Below are 23,725 nucleotides of genomic sequence, written 5' to 3'. Positions count from 1 at the left end.
TTGTTTTCAACTAAGTCAATAGCAAGCATTACCTGCCCCACAAGGAGACAGTTCCAGCTTCTGCACTTCCACACCAGGAAGACAGGAGAGGATGGGTAGGGGGCCTAGATCACAGTGAGGGTAATTCATACATTTTAGGAATGCTGTCTGACTTATTTTTTTCTAAGGTTTATTTTAATTTAGAGAAAGAGTGAGTGTGTGACCAGGGGTGTCAGGGTGTCAGGAGGGGCAGCGGGAGAGGGAGAAAGAGTCCCAAGCAGACTGTGCTGAGCACGGAGCCCATCCTGGGACCTGATCTCATGACCTTGAGACCATGTCCTGAGCAAAAGCCAAGAGTCAGACACAACCAACTGTGCTGCCCAGGAGCTCCAATAATGCCGCCTTCCTAAGGGAATTTAAGTCTGGGATAAATGCAATCATCAGGAGAAATATACTTTGTGCAACTCTGGAACTCTGGACAAAAAAAAAAAAAAAATCATAAAAAGAGGATTCTACTTTGACAAGTATCATTCAAGCTCCCTGCTGTAAACAGCCTTGTGGTTTCCAGGCCCTGAACCCAAAGCCACAACAATCCTGTTTCCTGTCATACATAAATCGGGACATTCTGCTTATTTAACCCTGCGCTCCTGGATGAAGATGCTACCTACCACTGCCATACTCCTCCACGAACACAGCTGAGCACTTCCCAGGCATGGACAGCCTTTTTTTCTCTTTTATCATCAGAGATTCATTTAAAAAGTTCTGAAGTCATAATTTATAAAATGGATGCCAACTGCACAAAAAGCAGCTACCCCACATCTCATAGGACTCCCAGCATCAGCTCCACCATGGTCCCCTATTGGACTGAGAAGACCACCCCCTGCACTTCATGCCTCTCCACATGCAGAGGAGCCTCTCGTGGGGCCTTTGCAGGGGCTCTTCCTATGTGTTCTAGAGCCCTGGAGACTGCTGCCATTTCTCTGCACTGTAGGACCCCCGTGGTTATCTTTTCTCATTTCCGTGGTGACTGCTTCTCCCACGTGCACAGGGGAGACAGTTTCGGAGCCCTGCCTTGGCACTTCTGTTTGAGGTTGGAAAAGGAAGCCTAAGGCACTAGGTTTTCGAAATGAGGCCAGGCACCTTTGTCCTTGCTGCCGAAAATATGCCCATCACCTGCTACTCAATGCCCGCCTTTTTTTTTTTTTTTTTTTTTTACTGCCTGCCTTTAATAGCTGGGCCACCACCTCCTCTGGGAAGCCTCACCTGACTACCTCTCCTCCTGTGATGCCCATTCTCATTCCTCCCCTAACACCCTGTGCATGCTGTGTTTAGCATGGCATTTTCTGATGGTCCATTTGTGTGTCTCTCCCCACCAGGCTGTGAGCACCTTTGAGGTGGAGACTACAGCTTCTTTATTTTATATCTCCAGCACCTACACACAGTAGGTGTTTGGTAAGTACTTGTTCCTTTGTTTTTTTTATGAGTATATGGGACACCCAAATGGCGTCTTAAAGCACTGAGGGGGAATGACGAGACGTGATGTGAAGGGTAAGGGCACGTGGCATGAATGAGAGGAAGCAGGAGACACTGGGAACACTGGGGAAGACAGGATCAGATCGTGAAGGGCTGGGCATGCTGCAGAGCCTGGACTCGGATCTCCACAATGGGAAACGGCCAGCACCCCTCGAAGGAGGCACCACTGGCAGTACAGGCCACTTGCAAAGTAGGACTGTCATTCAGGCACCACAGGACATTTGGCATCTCAGTCCCCACCCTCCGAGTGCCAGTTAGTGTCCCCAGTCCCTATAGTAACCCAAAATGTCTCTACGTATTTCCAGATATCCCCAGGAGTGCGCTTCTGGTCCCTGCTGAGAACGAATAAGCTAAGTTTCTTTCTTTTTTTTTTTTTAAATGTCTTAAGGGTTAGGTATTTTTCCAACTTTCTTTATTTTTTTTAACTTTTTATTTATTTATGATAGTCACAGAGAGAGAGAGAGAGAGAGAGAGAGAGGCAGAGACACAGGCAGAGGGAGAAGCAGGCTCCATGCACCGGGAGCCCGACGTGGGATTCGATCCCGGGTCTCCAGGATCGCGCCCTGGGCCAAAGGCAGGCGCCAAACCGCTGCGCCACCCAGAGATCCCTAAGCTAAGTTTCTTTCTTTCTTTTTTTTTTTTTTCCAGGCAGGAGGATGACAGCATCAATTTGTATTTTAAAAAAAACCATTCTGATGATCCGGGTGGAGACAGGCTGGAAAAGAAGGCAACTAGAGGCAGGAAGCAAAGCTCAGGAGGTGACCACACCATCCGGGTGAGAAGTAATCAGGGTTTGTTTTGTTTTTTGTTTTTTGTTTTTTTTTAAAGATTTTATTCATTTATTCAAGAGTGACAGAGAGAGAAAGGGGCGGGGCAGGGACACAGGCAGAGGGAGAAGCAGGCTCCACACAAGGAGCCCGACAAGGATCACACCCTGGGCCGAAGGCAGGTGCCAAACCGCTGAGCCACCCAGGGATCCCCGAGGTAATCAGGTCTTGTTTAACGCAAAAGTGGCAGAGATGGCGCAGAGGTGAGGAATTCAAAAAATATTCACAATCACAGGGCTTGCTAATCAAGAAGCTATGGGAGGGTGAGGATAAAATGGAATGTCAGGTAACCCTAGTTTCTAGCTTGCATAACACGGTGGGTGGGACTCAAGAGTCAGCACAGAAGGAAGAACTGGTTGTGCGTGCTAAAATAGACAGTAAGGGAAGGAAGTTTTGTTGCTTGGTTGAAATGCCGTAGAAGTCCTTGGCATAAACACATCAGCTAGAAGCCATGAGAACAGAGGAGGTGGCCCAAGGAACGTGACTGGGGGAATAAGGAGGACAGAGCCTTAAGACACCATGTTAAAAGGGTAAGTAGAGCAGAAGCCATGATAAGAGCATGAGAGGGGCTATGGGGACAGAACCAGTGGATTGGGTCTGGTTCTGCCAAACAGGACTTGCCACGAGCATTCCTGGAATCGTGGGTGCATGCAAAGTCCCACTCTTCAGTGCATACCGACTGCAGCAAGCTCAGTATTGCACAAGGGAGGAATAACCCTGCTGGCAAGAGACAGCCCATAAATGTCTGTAGGAAATGTAAAAGAAGGGTGACACTGATAAGCTGCATCCCAGCTCTTCCTTTTGAGACATCCGGTGGCAAATCATAGCTTTCCGGTATGACCCTGAAACTCTCACCTTAATGGTATATGGGCTTCCAAGGGTTAGCATATGCTCCTAAGCTAGGAACTTGTAAACGCAAGCACAGAACTGCCAAATGAGCGTGGCTGCTGGGCTCTACTGGTGGCACACGAGGACCCGGATGCTTTGAACAAATGTACACATTCAATGGTTCTCCTGGAGTCCATCCCTCTTCCTCTCTACAACGGCATCCTGATTTCTCCTAAGGATCCACCCTGGTCTCAATAAAAGCCTGTGAGCTGGAGGTAGCTCTGCAGCCCACTCGCTAGGGACAGGTCCCGATTAGCTCAAGCCAATGCACATCCCATCTCCTCACCAACCTCACCCCTGCCCACAATAACCAAGGTGGAATGGGAATGTTCTGGAATGGGGACTGTGGCTCAACACAGATCAACAAAAGAGAAGGCAAAGTCTACCTTCCAAGGACTTGGAAAAAGAAGATTTCCCACTCTGTTAAGAAAACTACTGGAAGGTACACTTTCTACTCCTGCCGGACATGCACAAGGAAGCAAGTAGCCCATGGAAGCCATTGGTAGCCAACCCACGACCATGACAGGTGCCCTTTTGGGGATAAAGCAGACCCTGAAGAAGGCAGGAGGGGCAAAAGGGAAGAAAGCAGGGCTCTGGTTACACCACCACAATGCTAGCCCAAGCCTCACCTCACATCCATCTCAGCTTCTGGAACCTTCCAGTTAGTAAGCCAATAAATTATGTCCTTTTTCTAAGTCAATTAAAGATATTCTTTCAGCTTTTTGCCACCAAAGCATTCCAAACAGATGTCTCCATTGTCTTATCAATGACAAATGGCTCACTGAGTCTTTGAAAGCACCTGGAATAAGTTCAGTGTGAGTAGGGCTTTCGGATCAGCAAGGTCTTAAGCACAAAAGAATGTTCTGGTCCGGCGGGTGTCATGAAAGGAAATGGCAATATTAGGTACAAATCTGCAGGCAACTCGCTGATGCTGCTTGAGAAAACCAAAGGGTTGAAGGGTGCAAAGCCTCACGGGGACACAAGTGTCCCGGCCCCAAGTCACATCTGATACTCACGTATCTCCTCTCGGCATCGCTGCCATGCTGGCCCTGGAAGCATGCCGTCAGACGCTTGTGGGAAAGGTGGCACACTGACCGAACCGTGTCCAGGCGCCGCTCGATCTGAGAAAACAGAGACAAACGAGCCATTCGCAGGGCTGAAGAACACACACCCCTCTTTCTAATGCTGCAGCCACAAAGGCAGAAACAGCATCCTGTGCTCTAATTTTTTTTTTTTTTTTTTTTTTTTTTTAGCTCTGGGGTATACATGGGAATGGTCCCATTCACTTATACCAGGGTTTCTCATTATTGACACTTGGGACCCGGTAATTCTGGGGGTGGGGGCTCTGCTGTGCATGATGGTATGTTCAGCTTCATCTCTGGCCTCTCCCCACCCCATTCCCTAAGCTGTGACAACCGATGCTGTCACCACGCATTATTGAACATCCCCCCAGAGGGCGAAATAGCCCCTGGCTGAGAGCTGCTGACCTCTCTTACACCGAGAGATTTAGATCTCCCAAGGGCTAAGTCCATGAGCAGGGAGGCCGCGGAGTCCGGGCTAAACCTGCTATCAGAGAGACTGGTGGCGGCCGAGCCTGCAGAAGTGCAAAGGAACACCTTAGGGCAATCCCATCGCCAAGGGGGAAAAAGCCACAGGGACATTCAGAAGCTACCTCCTGCAGACAGCAACACAGCCTTCCACACACAGGACATCAGCCCATCGGAACATCAAAATCTATGTCCCACGATTTCCACTCAGGGTCAGTGTCTTCAAAATCATGCCTTACTGGGTTTAGGGTGGGCTTGCAGCTTTGTTTTTGTTTTGTTTTAAATAAACCTCCAAGGCTGAACGGACAGCCAGCAGCAAGGAACACTGACTTAGGGGACGCATGCATCGTGATTTAGCTTCCCAAAATATTATTGCTGGGATATGGCTGTTTATGGCAAAGAGAACTGCTTTGCAAGGGAAGGAATGCCAAAAATGTGTATTCTGATGACTCATTAAGATTGAGTGCAGGCCCGTAGGGATGCTTTCTATTTTAAAGAAAAATCAACAAATTCAAAGCAGAATGCATTTTTATCCCTGCAACGTTGTACCCGATGCCATGGTTCTGTGCTTCTTTCTTGAGAGCCCTGACTGTCCGACTGTCCCAACAGCTTCTCTTCGGCGCCTAGGCCCGACCACCGGGACCCTGACCTGACAGCCATGTTTGTACATAGGAGGAGCAAATGCCACATCACCTCCCCCTAGTCTTCTATAACGACCAGATTTTTAAACCACTGGAAAACTAATATACACTGTATTTGCCATGAAAACAGGCTAAACCCAAACCCGAAACAGACAAAAAACAAAAACCCCCAAACTCCATTGCACTTTGATTCTGATTTCTACTAGAAAACTGTAAAGTCCACAGGGACAGGGGTCTTGATCTGTTTTGTTCACTGATTTATCCCAATGGAAAGTGTTCGTGTAATATCTGTTGAAGGACAAGTAGGAGGGGCCTCTGGGTGGCTCAGTGGTTGAGCACCTGCCTTCGGCCCAGGGCATGATCCTGGAGTCCAGGATCGGATCCAACATCAGGCTCCCTGCAGGGAGCCTGCTTCTCCCTCTGCCTGTGTCTCTGCCTCTCTCTCTCTTTCTCTGTGTCTCACATGAACAAATAAAATCTGAAAGAAAGAGAGAAAGAAAGAAAGAAAGAAAGAAAGAAAGAAAGAAAGAAAGAAAGAAAAGAAAGAAAGAAAAGGAAAAAAAAAAAAAGAAAAGAAAAGAAAAGAAAAGAAAAGAAAAGAAAAGAAAAAAGAAAAGAAAGAAAAAAAGAAAAGAAAAGAAGGAAAGAAAGAACCAAAGGGCAGGTCGGTGTCAAGTCCCTGTGCAAGGTGTTAGAAAAACAACAGTAAATAGGTTATGGTTCTCGCCCTCCTGGGATTCACAGCCTCCCAGGGAAACTCCACAGAAGCAAAAGGAACTCATGAGTGAAAAACAAGAGGCAAAATAGAAGCCTCTTGAAATGCTCTCACAGAGATCCAAGCGGCAGGAAAACACTGTACAAATTAAGGAAAGTTTCATAGCAGAAACAAACAAACAAAAAATCTCTGTGGTTTGGGATCCCTCCCCAGTACTCTCCTGTTTAACCCATTAATTCCTGCCAATAACCCTAGGGGGTGGATACAACCACATTCCCATTTTAGAGAAGTGGAAACTGAGGCTCAGGGAGGTTCAGTAAGTCCCTGAGGCCACAGAGCAAGTCAAGGGCAGAGCTGGGTAGGGAGGCATCAGACTGCACACCTTTACCCATTGCTGTCTTTCGTCATAGTCAAAGAAGGGGGAAAACATCTGTGGCAGTGATGGCAGACACGGGGTAGGTGTCTGGGTCATGAAAGAAGGCGTTCCTAGAAACTGGCAAACTCCTAGGGCCCCAGTGGATGTTTGGGCAGAGGGACAAGTGCAGACAGTCGCCGCCTGCCTTCCATGGGAACCCTGCCATCCTTGAACCGCCTGCAAGGCCCTCTGGCCTCATCTTGGGGCTTCAAGGGTTCAATGAGATCCTGGATATCCCTGGTGTGGGGCGTAGGACGGAGAACACAGACTTGAAAGCGCAGTCCAGTTAAAGGTCAACTAGACCAAATGATATCTTTGGAAGTCTGAAAATGAAGTTGAGATACATGGTAAAAGTCAATGTGGAAATATTTTTAACAATATCACTGTTGAATAAATCTTAAGGGACACCTGGGTGGCTCAGTGGTTGAGTGTCTGCTTTCAGCTCAGGGCGTGATCCTGGAGTCCCGGGATCAAGTCCTGCATCGGGCTCCCTGCATGGAGCCTGCTTCACCCTCTGCCTGTGTCTCTGCCCCTCTCTGTGTGTTTCTTATGAATAAATAAATAAACACGTTAAAATAAATAAATAGGCTTAAAAAACAACCCAAACCCTTCTAATCCTTAATAAAAACCTCTGGTCCAAAAAAAAAAAAAAAGCACTCCTAAGATATTGTGCCTGCGGATGGCTGTCATAATTGAGAGCTGTTCTGACACGGGGTGGTCCCAGCAGCATTCTTCTAAACTACGTCAGCTCCTTGTCTCCTTTGGGAGGGACAGAGAGTCACCTGGGAGCAGATCTTTGGTCTTCTGGGGCTAAGTGCACACACCTGCTGTGGGTCATGGACACGAGCGGCAAGGACACAAGCGAGGAGGCTAAAGAGAAACCTCCTACAGAAGGGCTTCTGTCCTTCCCAGCATGCTCTGGGTGGGTGGGGACCAAGGGGGTTGAGGCTGAGTGGAGAGATGTAGAGAAAGGGTCCCCGGCCTTCTGGAACAAGCTTCTGGCACGCAAGTTAGAGAAGCCTGTGGATCGACGAAGTGCAGTGGCCCTGGCTCAGGTCCCACAGGAAACAGCCATCCCCACAGAGAGGAAGACAAGTCCAGGCTGATGACAGGCCACCTCAGGGCCTCGGAGCGGTTCTGCAAGGTCTGGTCACCGTCACGAAGACTCTAAGTCCCTGGGGACCCAACTCAGCCCAGAACTGGAGAGAACAAAAGCGTGACATGGAAGGAGAAGTCGAAACTCTAGGTCGGAGCCAGTGGGGCCCTCTGCCGCAGCTGGCAGGGCCTGTCCCATCAAGGACACCATCCCAGCGGCGAGCGACTGTCCCTTGGCCTGGCCTGCCCGGGGCCCGGGACCTGGCCCCAATACCAGCGCATGGCCAGGCCGGCCAGACCCCTCCCCCACCCCACCCCAACACCTGGCGCTTGAAAGCAGGACGAGCCCCGTCTGAACTTCATAACATGACACCAAGGTTTCAGATCCCCTTTTTATCACCGTGCAACCCAACTGCTTTTCTTTCCTGCTCGGAACCACCACGCTGATCAATTTCCTGCTCTTTCAGATCGTACACAGACATACAGAAACCCACTTCAGTTCTCCCGAAGGAAGTCTGGTTTCTTATCCTCTTTACTCAAAGCACTTTAAAAAGATTTTTATTTCCTTACCTGTAACAGATCTTCACTGAGGACTTCTGTTTTCTCGGCTCTGTGGGGGGAAGGGGGGAATCAGAAGTTCAGAATTAGAAATCCAGAAATGCAAAGCAATCCATGAAATTTACTAATTCTCACCCTGGGCAGAAATGAATGATAATGTAGGGGACAAATTCCACCAATTTTTACATCAGAGGGCTGCCTAAGCAAAACCAAAATAAAAAACAAAGGTTTGCAGAGAATAGCAACCCCGAACAAGAAAAAAAGGATGGAGACCAATACTGCTGTATTGAAACAAGTGTGTTACAAATCCAGGAACTATTCTCCAATACACACTCCAGATAGTAACAACAACTGAGCATTCCCTCTTTCAGATATGTCATCTTTACTTTAAAAAGAAACCAAGTATTTTCACAGCTTTCCTCCACCTATGCCTTCTGACTATCATTAACTACCTAGACCTTTCCAGAAAGACGACCTAGTGCCCAACAGTTAGCAGGGGAGCATATGGAGCTGCTGGAGCCTCTTGCCAGATCACAGTACATTCTTAAGAAGACTTTCCTCTGGAGTCCAAAAGGACGGCGTCGTTGCTGTACATAAACCCAGAATGACTGCAATCCAGGTGGCAGGTTGAGACTTCTGGTTAAATAGTGATTAAGGCCAGGCCACCTAAGTGGCTTAGCAGTTGAGCATCTACCTTTGGCTCAGGTCGTGATCCCGCAGGTCCTGGGATTGAGTCCTGCAGCAGGCTCCCCTGCTTCTCCATCTATGTCCCTGTCCCCTCTCTGTGTCTCATGAATAAATAAAATCTTAAAAAAAAAAGTAAATAAATAAATAGAGATTGAGACCAACTCAATTATCATCCCTACCCAACTCCCACCGAGATGAACAAGGAAACTTTTAAAAGGAAAAGAACAAGTCTGTTTCAGCCCTGAACATTCCAGGAGGTGGGGAAAAGAGTACAGAGCGATACCAACCAGTTGCATGAGGTTGGTGGTGCACACCCCCAGCCCACACTTGGACGATGGCATGTCAGGTGAAAGCAGGCACCATCACAAAGGATTCCAATACCAGTCAGCACTGCAGCACCCTGGTTAACAGAGATGCTGATGGCAATGGCTTACACACCAGTTTGTACAGGAAACCAGAGCTCTGACCTAACTCAAATACCTCCCAGGGCCACAGGAGCAGAGCCTGGAGATGACTTTCAGAGGCCCAGCTTTCAGAGAAGGCCAACTTTCAACTCTATGAACAAGTTCTGCAAGCAGCAGGCCACAGGATGCCATCTCAGCCCTTGCTCAGCATACATGGTGCCAGGCATTGCTGACACGCCAAACATAAGCAGTCACGCCAGTTAGGGAAGTGGAGCAGGGCCTCAGCTGCCTAGGAGCTCAAGCAATCGGCCCCAAAAGGAACTCTGACTGTCAGCCTCACGGGGACATACCTGGCAGGAGACCACCACAGCTGCACCGTGACCCCTACTTACCAAGAGCCTTGTCCCTCCTCTAGCGAAACACTACCACCAGATTGTGCAACTTCTGCCTCATCTTCTCTGGCGAGGGCCCTCTATACCTCACACAGAACTCTGAAATCTCTTCCTTCTAGAAGTGTAAGTATACACAGACAAAAGTCCCCAAGGCCAATTAAAATGTTCAAAGTTCTAAATAAGAGATTCAGAGCAAATTAAGTCCCTTTATGAAATAGAAATATTTTTAAACTATCACAGAAGAAGAGGAAAACCTAATTTAAAAAACCCAGTGTAGGGGATCCCTGGGTGGCTCAGTGGTTTAGCATCTGCCTTTGGCCCGGGGCACAATCCTGGAGTCCCGGGATCGAGTCCCATGTCGGGCTCCCAGCATGGAGCCTGCTTCTCCCTCCTCCTGTGTCTCTGCCCCTCTCTCTCTCTCTCTCTCTCTCTGTCTATCATAAACAAATAAATAAATAAATCTTTAAAAATAATACTAAAAAATAAATAAAATCCCAGTGTGGGGGCGCCTGGGTGGCTCAATGGGTTAAGTGTCTGCCTTCAGCTCAGGTCCTGATCCTGGGTCCTAGAATTGAGCCTCCCATTGGGCTCCTTGCTCAGTGAGGAGCCTGCTTCTTCCCTCTCCCTCTGACCCTCCTTCCCACTTGTGTGCTCTGTCTCTCTGTCTCAAATAAATAAATAAATCTTAAAAATGAAATCAAATCCCAATGTGGGCCATTAGCAAGTATGAGAAAGCAATAGCTTGGTGGTACAGCAGAAACAACTGTGTGCATCTTTTCCCAGCAATCTCACATGAGTAATTTGAAATAAAAAATCAAATACAATACAAACAACTGCAAACAATTCAAATCAGGGCTTCTGGCAGGGGGGGGGGTGGGGGGCGGGGGTGGGTAGGTATGAACACAGCAATGCAATAGCCACAAAGAAAATAAAGCAAATGGGGATGCTTGGGTGGCTCAGTGGTCAATTGTCTGCCTTCAGCTCAGGGTGTGATCCCGGGGTCCCGGGATCAAGTCCCACATCAGGCTCCCTGCAGGAAGCCTGCTTCTCCCTCTGCCAAGTCTCTGCCTCTCTCATGAATAAATAAATAGAATCTTAAAAAAAAAAATAAAGAAAGAAAGAAAAAAGAAAGACATCAAATGTAAAAACAAATCGAATACTAACTTCAGGAAAAATAAAAAGTCCATCAGAAAGAGTCATAGTACACTAGTATGCTTTGCTGCAGATAACTGCTCAGATATACTAATGTAGATATCAAACAGTAATATATCAAAAAATTGTAATATAACTTGGAAGGATAAGGGAGCAGAAGCAGAGAAGAAAGTCACATAAGAGCACTAAACCCTCATTTATCAGGATGGGAAGCCAATAAGTAATAACTAAAACTTGGTAACTTGAAGGATATCAGTTTACCTATTATCTCTAAGTATAGACATGACTAAATGCCAGAATAAACAGAAATTTGAAAACAGAAATTTGAAAATAGTTGCCTCTATGGTTGGGGAATCTCAACTGAGATAATGGGATAACTAGAAAGAGAACCCACTGGGATAAGTTTTTGCTATTATTTAACTTTCTAAACTGTGTGTGTGTGTGTATATATACACACAAACATATGCATATACATACTTTTAAGTTTTATTTTTATTTATTTATTTATTTTTTACTTTTAAGTTTTAAAAAATAGTATGTTAGTTACGTTTTTCTGTGACATGCTTGATATGGTTTCAATTGAAGCATAACTTCATGTGAAGCATAACTCTAACTTAAAACAAGGGGTCCAAATGACAATCTGCACAAAAGTGCAACAGAACATATACCTAAGAGTGTCCAAAACACAAAAAAATCCATATATTTCCTGTCCTTTTTTCAAAATAACAACTCTTTAATTTAAATTTAGAGGTCAAAAAAAAATAAAATAAAATAAAATAAATTTAGAGGTCAAAGGTTGCAGAAGGGGAGGTGAGCAGGGGGTTGGGGTAACTGCGTGGACAGGCACTGAGGAGGGCACTTGATGGGATGAGCACTGGGTGTTATGCTATATGTTGGCAAATCGAACTTCAAGAAAAACAAGAAACAACAACAACAAAATGAAATAATAAATTTAGAGGTACTTTATCTAGAAATCTATCTGGAGATGCAGATATATACACGGAACTAATGATACGAAAATGTTAACATATTCCTTAAAAACAGGTTTATCCTATGTCTCCTGCTTTGTGGACATTCTGTATTACATTGATAAAATTTATTTTAGAGAGACATCCAATGTATTTTTTTTTTTGTAAAGATTTAGTTATTTATATATTTATTTGAGAGAGAAGGTACCCATCCATGCAGGGGAAGAAGCAGAGAGAGAAGGACAGAATCTCAAGCAGATTCCACACTGGGTTCAGGGCTCAATCTCATGACCCTGAGATCATGATCTGAGCCCAAATCAAGAGTTGGATGCCTAGCCTCCTGAGCCAGCCTGGCTCCCCCACAATATCTTTTTATTTTTTATTTATTTATTTTTGTTTTTAAGATTTTATTTATTTATTCATGAGAACACACACAGAGAGAGAGGCAGAGACACAGGCAGAGGGAGAAGCAGGCTCCATGCAGGGAGAGCCTGACGTGGAACTCAATCCTGGGTCTCCAGGATCATGCCCTGGGCTGAAGGCAGCGCTAAACCACTGAGCCACCCGGGCTGCCCCAATCTAACATTTTAACCAGATTTTTAAAATCTACTGCAATTATTAAAAGTTACCTATTAGCGGGAAAGATTACTTCTCCCCCAGCTTTACTGAACTTTAATTGACAAATAACACTGTATATATTTAAAGTGTATAATGTGCTAATTCAGTTTACATATATTGTAAAATGATTAATCAGGTTAATGAACACATTCATCACCTTTCACCGTTCCCTTTTTTGTAACAGTAGTTGTAAGAATGCTTAAAATCTACTCTCTTAGCAAATTTCAAGTATATAATACAGGATTATTATACTCCCCAGAGCTTATTCATTTTATAATGGAAGGCTTATACCCTTTGACTTATAGCTTTTCACCCTTTAGACCCAGGTGGCCATCATTTTTTTCTGTTTCTATACATTTGACTTTTTCTTTTCTTTTTTTTTCTTTAAGATCCCAAATATGAGATCATATAGTATTTGTCTTTCTCTGTCTGGCGTATTTCACTTAAAGTATTATCCATAGGGTTCATCCATGTTCTTGCAAATGGCAGGATTTCCTTCTTTCTCACGGTTGAATAATATTCCAGTGTGTGTGTGTGTGTGTGTGTGTACATAGACACTCTCCACATCTTTATCCATTCATCCATCAACCAATACTTAGGTTGTTTCCCTATCTTAGTTATTGTGAATAATTCTACAATGAATATAGGAATGCAGGTATCTTTGAAATACTGATTTCATTTCCTTTAGATATATACCCAGCAACTGGGCTTGCTGGATCATAGGGTAGCTCTATTTTTAGTTTTCTGAAGAACCTTTATACTGTTTTCCAATAATAACTATGTTTTCACTAAAGTGTACATGGGTTCCAATTTCTATTATCACCAACATCTGTTATCTCTTGTGTCTTTTACGGTAGCTATCCTAACAGGTGTGAGGTGGTACTTCATTACAGTTTTCATTTGTGTTTGCCTGATTATTAGTGATATTGAACACCGATTCATATACCAGTGGGCCACATGTATATCTTCTTTGAGAAAACATCTAACTAGGTCTTTTGTTCATTTTTTTTTTAATTTTTATTTATTTATGATAGTCACACAGAGAGAGAGAGAGAAAGAGGCAGAGACACAGGCAGAGGGAGAAGCAGGCTCCATGCACTGGGAGCCCGACGTGGGACTCGATCCCGGGTCTCCAGGATCGCGCCCTGGGCCAAAGGCAGGCGCCAAACCGCTGCGCCACCCAGGGATCCCTCTTTTGTTCATTTTTAAACCAGGTTAATTGTTTCTTACCAATGAGTTGTATGAATTCATTACATATTTTGAGAATTAACCCGATATTTATAGTTTGCGAATATCTTCTCCCATTCTGTAGGCTGCTTTTTTCATTTCGATTCCTTCCTTGCTGTTGCAGAAGCATTTTAGTTTGATGTCGTCCTCCTACCTGTTTATTTTGTCTTTTTGTGAAAAATGCCCCTGGAGTTTTTTGTACTGAATCTGCAGACAGTTTTGGGTAGCACAGACACTTTAATAATATTAAATCTGGGGATCCCTGGGTGGCGCAGCGGTTTGGCGCCTGCCTTTGGCCCAGGGCGCGATCCTGGGGACCCGGGATCGAATCCCACGTCGGGCTCCCGGTGCATGGAGCCTGCTTCTCTCTCTGCCTGTGTCTCTGCCTCTCTCTCTCTCTCTCTCTCTCTCTGTGTGTGTGTGTGACTATCATAAATAAAAAAAAAAATTAAAAAAAAATATTAAATCTGCCAATCCATGGATACAGGATATCTGGGAAAGGTTCCTTTAAAGTGACAAATCATGATTCTGGAATGTAACATACAAGCTAGGATGGCTCCTTCACACAAAGATACCCCCACTGGCCTATGCTATCCCTACCTTAATTTTAGGGAACCACTGTTGCCCCTATCTCCCCCAATATGTGGTGCAAATGACTTGATCTTCTTCATCACTGGGACCAGTCCAAGGCTCAGCCCTTTGTATGCTGACCTGTCTTGAAGCGTTCATCTTTACCAGAGACCTGAATGTTTTGCCCAAGGAAAGTCCAGCAATTATTCAGAATACTGGCCAAGGTGCTCAGTTAAAGGCATTTATAGGGCAGCCCCGGTGGCGCAGCGGTTTAGCGCCGCCTGCAGCCCAGGGCGTGATCCTGGAGACCCGGGATGGAGTCCCACCTCGGGCTCTCTGTGTGGTGCCTGCTTCTCCCTCTGCCTGTGTCTCTGCCTCTCTCTCTCTCTGTCTCTATGAATAAATAAAATAAAAATCTTTAAAAAAAAAGGCATTTATATTAGCCACGGACACTTGGCTTTACTGAGATCTGATTTTTTTTTAAGATTTTATTTATTTATTCATGAGAGACAGAGAGACAGAGAGAGAGAGAGAGAGAGTGGCAGCGACATAGGCAGAGGGAGAAGCACGCTCCATGCAAGGAGCATGACGTGGGACTTGATCCCGGTTCTCCAGCATCAGGCCCTGTACTGAAGACAGCACTAAACCGCTAAGCCACCGGGGCTGCCCTGAGATCTGATTTTTTTTTTTTTTTATGATAGTCACAGAGAGACAGAGAGAGAGAGAGAGAGAGAGAGAGAGGCAGAGACACAGGCAGAGGGAGAAGCAGGCTCCATGCACCAGGAGCCCGACGTGGGATTCGATCCCAGGTCTCCAGGATCGCACCCTGGGCAAAAGGCAGGCGCTAAACCGCTGCGCCACCCAGGGATCCCTGAGATCTGATTTTTGGTCAGATTTTTAAAGTTCATTAATAAAGCAAATAAGGGGAGGCACCGTAATAAACCTATCATTGCATCTTAAAGACAAAGTGATCCAAAAAATTTTAAAAAATAATACTTGCTAAATCAGATTGTTTCAAACCAGACATTTTGCTACACAGACCCAAACTTTTTGTATATGGGTCTTTTTTCTACTTTGTCAGAGCCTTCTTTGTGTCCAACGTTCTGTGCTTGAAAACACACTTGAATGCTTCCTGTCCGAAACTGGGAAAACAATGCAAAGCAGGAAAGCACCTCCCGCTCGCCGTTTACTCTGGGGTTTGTTTTTTCCTATGCGAGCCACTGGGCAATTGCACTAGTCATTCAAACACGGCTTACATCAGGCAGCAGTTTCAATTCCCTGATTCCTTTTTGGGAAAGTGTAGCATTTGCCCCTCATGACTCCCAAAGCCTAACAGAAGCAGGGCTGTGCAGGCCTCGTCGTCCCCCTTTCTCCCCTGACTGGTTGTAGTAACGTCCCACCCTGAGGTTGTGGCTGATAGGAGTCTCACGCAGCCCCCTTCCTGGGCCAGGAGAAAATGGAAACGCTCCCAATCTGAAGCAGTTCGATGTACCAAAGACAGACAGAGGTGCTTAAACCAGGACACAGGGTCAAAGGAGAATCTCCGACCGGCCTGACAATTTTCAACTCTAATCGCGGACTGACTTCTGGAGAAGTTTCCGCCATGGCTACACTCAAAGGCCCAACACCATGGCTGTGAATGGCATCTTGTTTCCCAGGATGCTGACTATGGCATTCAGGCCACACACAGCTGCATGATGCAGGTATTCTGGGAGCCATGGCAACAAGTGCTCCAGTTCACACCTTCAGTGCATGCTGTGCTCTTCCAAGCTCTGCACTTGACTGACCCCATCCCAGCCAGAGAGTTCCGTAGGACCAGAGACCAAGTCTATCTTGTCCATCAGTCCCCTGTCCAGCATCTGTCTTCAACCTGCCTGCTACACAGCAGGTGCTTCATAAATATACAATGAATGAATTAATGAAAAAGTAAATGGCTGTCCCAAAAATACAGAAGGAGTTGAAAATAAGATCTTTCTAGATTTCAAAAGAGCTGGCAAGAAAAAAATTCAACAGCAATAGGCAGAAAATTAGAACTGCCTTCCACAGTAAAATCCATAATGACCAAATTAAAATGATAGTGCCTTCCAAAATTAATATTTTTTCATTAAAAAAATACAGAAATCAAACTACCCATATTACCAGGGGTCAGCAAACTATGGCCTACAGGTATAGTCTAGCTCACTGCCTATTTTGGAATGGCCAGCAAAGTAATAATAGATTTTACTTTATTTATTTTTTAGATTTTTATTTATTCAGGAGAGACACAGAAAGAGAGGCTGAGACATAGGCAGAGGGAGAAGCAGGTTCCCTGAAGGGGAGTACCATATGGGACTCAAGGATCATGTCTCAACCACTGAGCCCCCTAGGTGCCCCTAGTGTTTACTTTAAAATGGTTTGAGGGGGATCCCTGGGTGGCTCAGCAGTTTTGCGCCTGCCTTTGGCCCGGGGTGCGATCCTGGAGTCCCGGGATCGAGTCCCGCATCGGGCTCCCGGTGCATGGAGCCTGCTTCTCCCTCTGCCTGTGTCTCTGCCTCTCTCTCTCTCTCTCTATGTCTATCATAAATAAATAAAAATAAATATTTATAAAAAATAACATGGTTTGGGAAAAGATTCAAAAGTGGACTATATAATATGATGCACAAGAATTACATGAGATTCTGGTTCCATGTGCACAAATACAGTTTTATTGGAGCACAGCCAGGCGGATTAGTTTATGTATTATCAATGGGTTGCTCTCATGCCACAACAGCAGAGCTAAGTTGCTCCAACAGAGACCATACAGCCGGCAGAGCTCAAAATATTTACTATCTGGCTGTTTACCAACCAATGTGCCAACCTCGGGTCTACACCAGTGACTCTCACAGGGTGTGGTGCAAACCTCATGAGGCGGCTTTTGGGAGTCACTCTGAGGACTGGTATGCGAGGCTGATCTGGAGGTGTATTTTGTCTTCTTAGACATTCCACCTCGTGTCTGAGAAGCTGCTGCCAAAATGAATGGGGGTGGCTGACTCTGTTAATACAGTCCAAATGGGAGGCCCAGCATTGGCGATGCTGGTGACAGGGAGAGATCAGAAAGTATCTCTCTCCTCCATCCACCCACCTCCCTCCAAACCGCTGAAATATTGTAACTATTATTTTCTTTCTGTTCCCTGCTCACAAACATGTTTCCGGACTAGATTTAAATAAACAAAATTGCCTGTCTTAGGCGCCGTCTAACATTTTCTGGAAAGGCCAAATAATAAATATTTCAGGCTTACAGGCCACACCATTGCTCCTGCTATCACTGAGCTCTGTTGTTGTAACACAGAAGTTGCCACGGACAACATATAAATGAATGGACCTGGCTATGTTCCAATAAACTTGACTTATGGACACGGACAGGTGAATTACGTAACTTTTCTTTTTTTTAAGTGGGCTTCATGTCCAGCGTGGGGCCCAACAGGGGGCTTTGAACTCGTGACCTTGAGATCAAGACCTGAGCTGAGATCAAGAGTCAGATGGATGCTTAAGGGATTGAGCCGCCCAGGTGCTCCACGAATTCTTATAATTTTCAGATGTCACAAAATATTCTTCTTTAAAAAATTTTTTTTCAACCATTTAAAGTGCAAAAAAAATTTTTTTTCAACCATTTAAAAGTGCAACCATTTAAAAAACCCTTGTGAGCCGAGTGGGGCTGGAGCTGGCCTGCAGGCTGTAGTTGGCTAAGTTGATCTGTGTACAAGGGAGGTGTAGCTTCCCACAAAGCTTCCATCCTTTCTAATCACTTCTAAATTCTCTTTACTTTGAAGGGGGATTTCTTTTTCTTTTTTTGAAGATTTTATTTATTTATTCATGAGAGACACAGAAGGAGAGGAGAGAGAGGCGGAGACACAGGCAGAGGGAGAAGCAGGGTCCGTGCAGGGAGCCCGACGTGGGACTCGATCCCGGGTCCCCAGGATGACGGCCCGGGCCGAAGGCGGCGCTAAACCGCGATGTCACCGGGGCTGCCCTGAACGGGGATTTCTGGGCTTTCCTGATTTGTTCTTTGGAAGGGAAGGGACACTAGTTTCTCGAGACTTCACCAGATTGCTCCTTTCAACCCCTGCAGCCATTCTGAGCCCTTGAGAGCGGCGGCTCGCCCTTCCCCACTCAATCCATCTCTGCCCAGGGACGGCAAACAAACGCAGGGCCCGAGAGCCAACGTTTACTTCAAACACCTGTGTCCTCGCATTGCCCCAAGATCACAGTAGTGATGGCTCTGGTCGACCAATGCACATGAGAGATCATAATTCTGTGGGTTTTTTACTTAATCACTTAAGTATGTCAGCGAAAAAGAATGGGGCAGGGAGAGAAATTTTAATCAACTGCTTTGAAATTCTGGTTACCTGCAAATATCTAGGCGCATGCTTGGTAAGTAATATAAACTATGACCAATCAGTTGAGGAATCTCATTCTACAGGGCAACAGCGCACACAGTCACTGCCTGCAGGAGATTTATATTTGCAGGGACATTACAGCGGCCAGACCCACAGCTAAGTGGTGTATTTTATCCTGCCAGGAACCAGATTTGGGGCAACGCTGTCATCTCCTGGTACAAGCACTTAGAAAATGCACTTGAGCCTCCGTGCTGAGTTTAGACACATTCATCTGACTTCACAGTGAGCCCAGGGACTGCTGGGTGAGTTTTTTCTGTTCCATCTCATTAGATTAGGTGCCTTCTTAAGTTTCTGGGAAGGGATCTGAAGGCTACTTAATTGGATTTTTAATGTAAAGGAACTCTCTGACACTTTATAAATGAAACAATTTGTTACGCATTCCACAAAGGAGTTTGAAAAGTCTTATAAGAGGGTTTATAGAACTCTAAAGGGAAAGTATGGGCAAAGAAAAACAAAAGATCCCTGTGCATAGGGGCATCTGAGTGGCCCAGTGGTTGAGCATCTGCCTTTGGCTCAGAATGTGATCCTGGGGTCCTGGGATCGAGTCCCACATCAGGCTCCCCATCGGGAGCCTGCTTCTCCCTCTGCCTGTATTTGCCTCTCTCTGTGTGTCTCTCATAAATAAATAAATAAATAAATAAATAAATAAATAAATAAATACATACATAAAATCTTAAAACAACAAAACAAAACAAGATCTCATGCATAACACTGAAAAGAAAAAGGATATTTACCAGAGGGAAAATGATCAAATAGAAAGTATTTTGGTAACAATGTGAGTGAAATACATCTAAAACTTCACATTCTATGCCATAAATTATTTCTTCAAATGATGGCACTCTGGCCACATATTTACAGTTTTTCTGAGATAAGTAACATTTATTTTTTAATTGAAACAGCAATCACAAAACCCTTATCAATCTTAACTGAATCTCCACAATATTATTTGAATTCCAATCAACAACTAAGATGAACTGTTATATTTTAAAATCAACTGAATTGAGTTGTATTGTCTTCCTACACATGTAAGCTTATGCAGCAGCTTTTGTTTGGTCAGTTGTTGGCTTTCTCCCCTCTGGCACATGAAATGGAATCTATTTGCTGTCCCAGCTGTAACCACGTGCTAAGTCTAAAAAGCTCCACCAACAATTTCTGCTTATGGCAAAGTAGGAAGGAAGCTCCCTGCCACCAGCACACTTTGCAGGCTCCGTCTGGTGGTCCGGGTGGGGGTGCTGGACGGAGGGGGGACACTTCCAGGCTGCTCAGGTCAAGTACACTGCCAGCTTGGACCTGGAGGAGCTGAGTTTGAGATTTCAAAGCTTATTTAAGCAGGCAGAAATCTGAGCAATTTGCAAAGTATCTCAGGGTGGACAATGCACGTGGAGCTAAATCTGGGGAGGAGCTAAGGGGGAGGAGATCCAGGAAGGGGGTCCAGTTTACTGGCCCAAGAACACAGAAGGCAAGGCGGAGCTGAAAAGCCACATGCAAAAATGTGAGAACATTTTCGAGAACCCCAAAGGCAAGGCCACACAAATTCAAGGGCTCAGTTCTGACTCAGTGCTATGGCCACTGGTAGGGAGGTGCTCTGCATCCTAAGACAGGTTGTGCAAGGCCTCTTCTAAATGCTTCTAAGTCAGCACATTTGGACTTTCAAGAGCACGTTCCCATAAAAAGTAGGTTATAAATGATCATTAAGTTCTCAGGCCAAGCTCCATTTTGCTTATAGCTTATCTGAAGGACCCATTATCCTTACAGCTTATCGGAAAGACAGCCCTAGTAGGCACCTATGGATCTTCTGAGCCACAGTGAATGTAGGGAACAGTCGTGTAAAAAAAAAAAAAAAGAGAGATAACAGCGATTCTTAACCATGGCTATACTTTACAATCCTGGGGGATTTAAAAATAAAATGGATGATTCCAGTTTTAGGAAAAGGCCAGAAAAAGCAAATCTAGGGGCGTCTGGGTGGCTCAGTTGGTGAAGCATCTGCTTCAGGTCATGATCTCGGGGTCCAGGGATGGAACCCCACGCTGGGCTCCCTGCTCAGCGGGGAGTCTGCTTCTCCTTCTGCAACTGCTCCTCCCCTCTTGTGGTCTCTCTTCTCTCAAATAAATACATAATTAAATAAAGAAAGAAAGAAAGGAAAATCCATAGAGGCAGAAAGAGCTGGGCTAGCTGAGGTTGAGGCTGGGCATGAGGAGAGACCAGACAGCAGCACGAGTGGTCTTAATGGGGTGATTCAACTCTTGTCCAATCAGATGGTGGTGATGGTTACACAATGCTGTCAATTTACTAAAAAAAAGTAAATCATGGAGCTGTATACCTAAAATGGGTGAACTTTATGACATATAAAGCCCTCTCAATAATTTTAAAAATAATACCTGGACCCCAACCCAGAATGACTGAATCAGAGCCTCCTCAGGGGGTGGGGGTGGGTGTAGTAGGGCCTGATATTTTGTTTGAAAGCTTCCCAGGCCATTCCAATGTGTGGCGACAGCTGAGAACCCTGGTGTAGGAAGGGTCAGGGTACCCAAGCTGGCAGGTGGTAACTACCAGAATATGACAGAGAGAGGCCCCAGCAGTAAGTGGTTGGCAGTAGCGACAACAGGCAGAGGTGTCTCTATAGAACAGGCCACAGATACACTCTTGCTGGGTCAAGATGGCCTAGTCCATGGTCTGATGTATATGACTCATAATTGAGTTGCCTCGCCTGCCTTCGTGGGCAGGGTAAGCTGAGTGATAAGCCAACACACAGCAGATTCTAAGTCTCACTGTAGGCAAAGGACAAGGAGACTGAATATGGTAGGAGCTAAGTTAGGGCTCCAGGGTTGGGCAGACCTGATTCTGAATCCCAGCCTTGTTGCTTGGACGCCACCAACGTGAGGGTCCATGTCCTCCACGGTAAGATGGGAATGATGGTAATAATATCACCACCACAATGATTGTTTAGAAACACCATTTATCTCGGTTATCTCATTACCAGGGTCCCTGGCACCCAGTCAGAGTTCGGGGAGCGTCAACTGTCCTGAGCATTACGAGCATCCACCAACACCTTCGGATAACTCCCAAGCTACATCTTATCTGGGAAAGACTTTCCGGCAGTGACCAGGCTGTTCTGGCTTCTCCCAGAAGTTACGGTTGAATCTGGACCACGAGAGACAAAAAGCTGCGTCAACCCTTACAGCAGGAGCGGGGCAGCCTGTTCTGTTACAACAAAGGGTTGGTTGTGATAACACCGCGTGGGCTGGAGGCCACCAAAGAGAATCACAGGCACGTAATATACAGAAACTTAGAGGCTGAGTATGTGGCGAGCTAGCAAAAAGCCTTCATCAAAGGACCAACGTCTTAGTCCTCTGCACCTCACACCACTGAGGCATAAAAATGCCAGCCCTGGCGGTCCACAGGTATGTATCCACAGAGGGCCAAAGAACTCTCTGGACAGAGGGCATCTTAGGATGGCCTTGCTCCGAGATATTTACATCTTTATTCATTCAGCCAGTATCCTGGAGCCCTCTCTAAATGTTGAAAACTGGAAAGGATCGAAGAGAGAAATGAGCCACAGTCCCCACCCTTGGGAGCTAATACAATATAAACAACCATTTACCCGCTTCTGGGAGACAGCAACGTAAATAACCATTTACAGCGCTTCTGGGAGCAGAGAGAAGCCAGGAAAGGCTTCACAGGGCAACAGCCTAAGCAGATCTCAGATAAGACAGAAGCACACCCACAGAGGATGGGAGAGGGAATGTGGTCAGGCTCCTGCACCTGGGCACCGAGTAAGGGCTGAAAAGAGCCATAAACTGGGAACTAGGGGGCCACGGGGAGCCATCGATGGATTCTCCACAGTGGAGTGGCATCGGATTTGAGGCTCAGAATGAAAATTCTAACAGCATAGTACAGGCTAGAGGTAGGACAACATCTGGAGGGCCTCCACAGTGATTCAGGGAATGACTAAGAACAGACATGAAGCCCTACCAGTCTGATCCTGGCCAATGCCACGCTGCTATTTTAACAGAAATGGTACGCCTGAATCACTGACTGTAAACCATCAACTTGAAAACCACTTTAAAAAGTTCAAGAAAGGGGGCGCCTGGGTGGCTCAGCTGCTTAAGCATCTGCCTTCGGCTCAGGTCATGATCTCAAGGGTCCTGGGATCATGCCAAGCAGGGAGACAGCTTCTCCTGCTGCTGCTCCCCCTGCTTGTGCTCTCTCCCTCAAATACATTTTTTAAATATTTCAAAAATAAATAAATAAATATGTCAAGAAAAACCTATAAAACGTGGAGGTCTCTCTGACCAAGAAATAAATCAGACATAGAAACTAGAATTCGGGATCCCTGGGTGGCGCAGCAGTTTGGCGCCTGCCTTTGGCCCAGGGCGCGATCCTGGAGACCCAGGATTGAGTCCCACGTCGGGCTCCCGGTGCATGGAGCCTGCTTCTCCCTCTGCCTGTGTCTCTGCCTCTCTCTCTCTCTCTCTCTCTCTCTCTCTGTGTGACTATCATAAATAAATAAAAAATTAAAAAAAAAAGAAACTAGAATTCATGGGCCATAAGCTAGGTAATCACCAGATCCCTAGTCCTAGATGAAGTTTACATTTGTACATTCCTCCTCCTCTTTTTTTTTTTTTTTTAAGAAAGCACTTTTGCATATGTGATAACATTTTCCTATATGACACGTACCCTTATGGGGCAATTTTTATCCTTATTTCCATGGGTGTGGAAATTGGGCAGACACCCATTAAAAAAAATACATATGAACCAAAGTCTGTGGACCCTCAGAAAGAAAGCAATTTTAAGGTCACTGACCAAAGTTGACCCTTAATTTATTTTCATGCTAGACTCTGGTCCTAGCTCCACCTCAAACTAACCATGGGCTCTAAAAATACAACCCTTGACCTTCCTGTACCTCACTTTATTTATATTTGTACCAACGATCTCACGCAATTTTTAAGAGACTACAATAAAATAGAACATTTGAGAAAAAAGAGAATATTTGCAACCTTCAGAACTGTGCTTTACGAATGTTGGGGTATAACTCTATAAATAACAAGGAACGTCACATATTTTTAAAAGGCAAGCAATGCTGAACTTCAGATA

General features: G+C 45.5%; 1 protein-coding gene, 1 long non-coding RNA gene and 1 other non-coding gene across 4 annotated transcripts in view; 1 reads left to right on the top strand and 2 right to left on the bottom strand.

The window, feature by feature from the left end:
• The window catches only part of ARHGAP17 (Rho GTPase activating protein 17), a 94,805-nt gene that overhangs the window by 49,151 nt on the left and 21,929 nt on the right, over window positions 1–23,725 (bottom strand). For both annotated transcript variants that reach the window (XM_038540007.1, XM_038540008.1), the window contains exons 2-3: window positions 8,211–8,250; window positions 4,244–4,348 (exon numbers count right to left, since the gene is read on the bottom strand). In XM_038540007.1, coding sequence (XP_038395935.1) covers window positions 4,244–4,348; window positions 8,211–8,250 — 145 coding nt within the window. The remainder of the gene's footprint in view (window positions 1–4,243; window positions 4,349–8,210; window positions 8,251–23,725) is intronic.
• On the top strand, window positions 1,237–22,977 carry LOC111096270. Its single transcript, XR_005360786.1, has 4 exons — window positions 1,237–1,431; window positions 2,161–2,287; window positions 18,754–18,873; window positions 21,612–22,977. It is a non-coding gene; the product is annotated as an uncharacterized LOC111096270 (long non-coding RNA).
• Window positions 7,618–7,732, bottom strand: MIR8878 (microRNA mir-8878). The gene has a single exon (NR_128834.1). It is a non-coding gene; the product is annotated as a microRNA mir-8878 (primary transcript).

The sequence above is a fragment of the Canis lupus genome, chromosome 6 (assembly GCF_011100685.1).
Source record: "Canis lupus familiaris isolate Mischka breed German Shepherd chromosome 6, alternate assembly UU_Cfam_GSD_1.0, whole genome shotgun sequence".
Taxonomy (NCBI): domain Eukaryota; kingdom Metazoa; phylum Chordata; class Mammalia; order Carnivora; family Canidae; genus Canis; species Canis lupus.
Note: the sequence above shows the minus strand (reverse complement) of the source record. Positions and strands in the feature narration are given on the sequence as shown.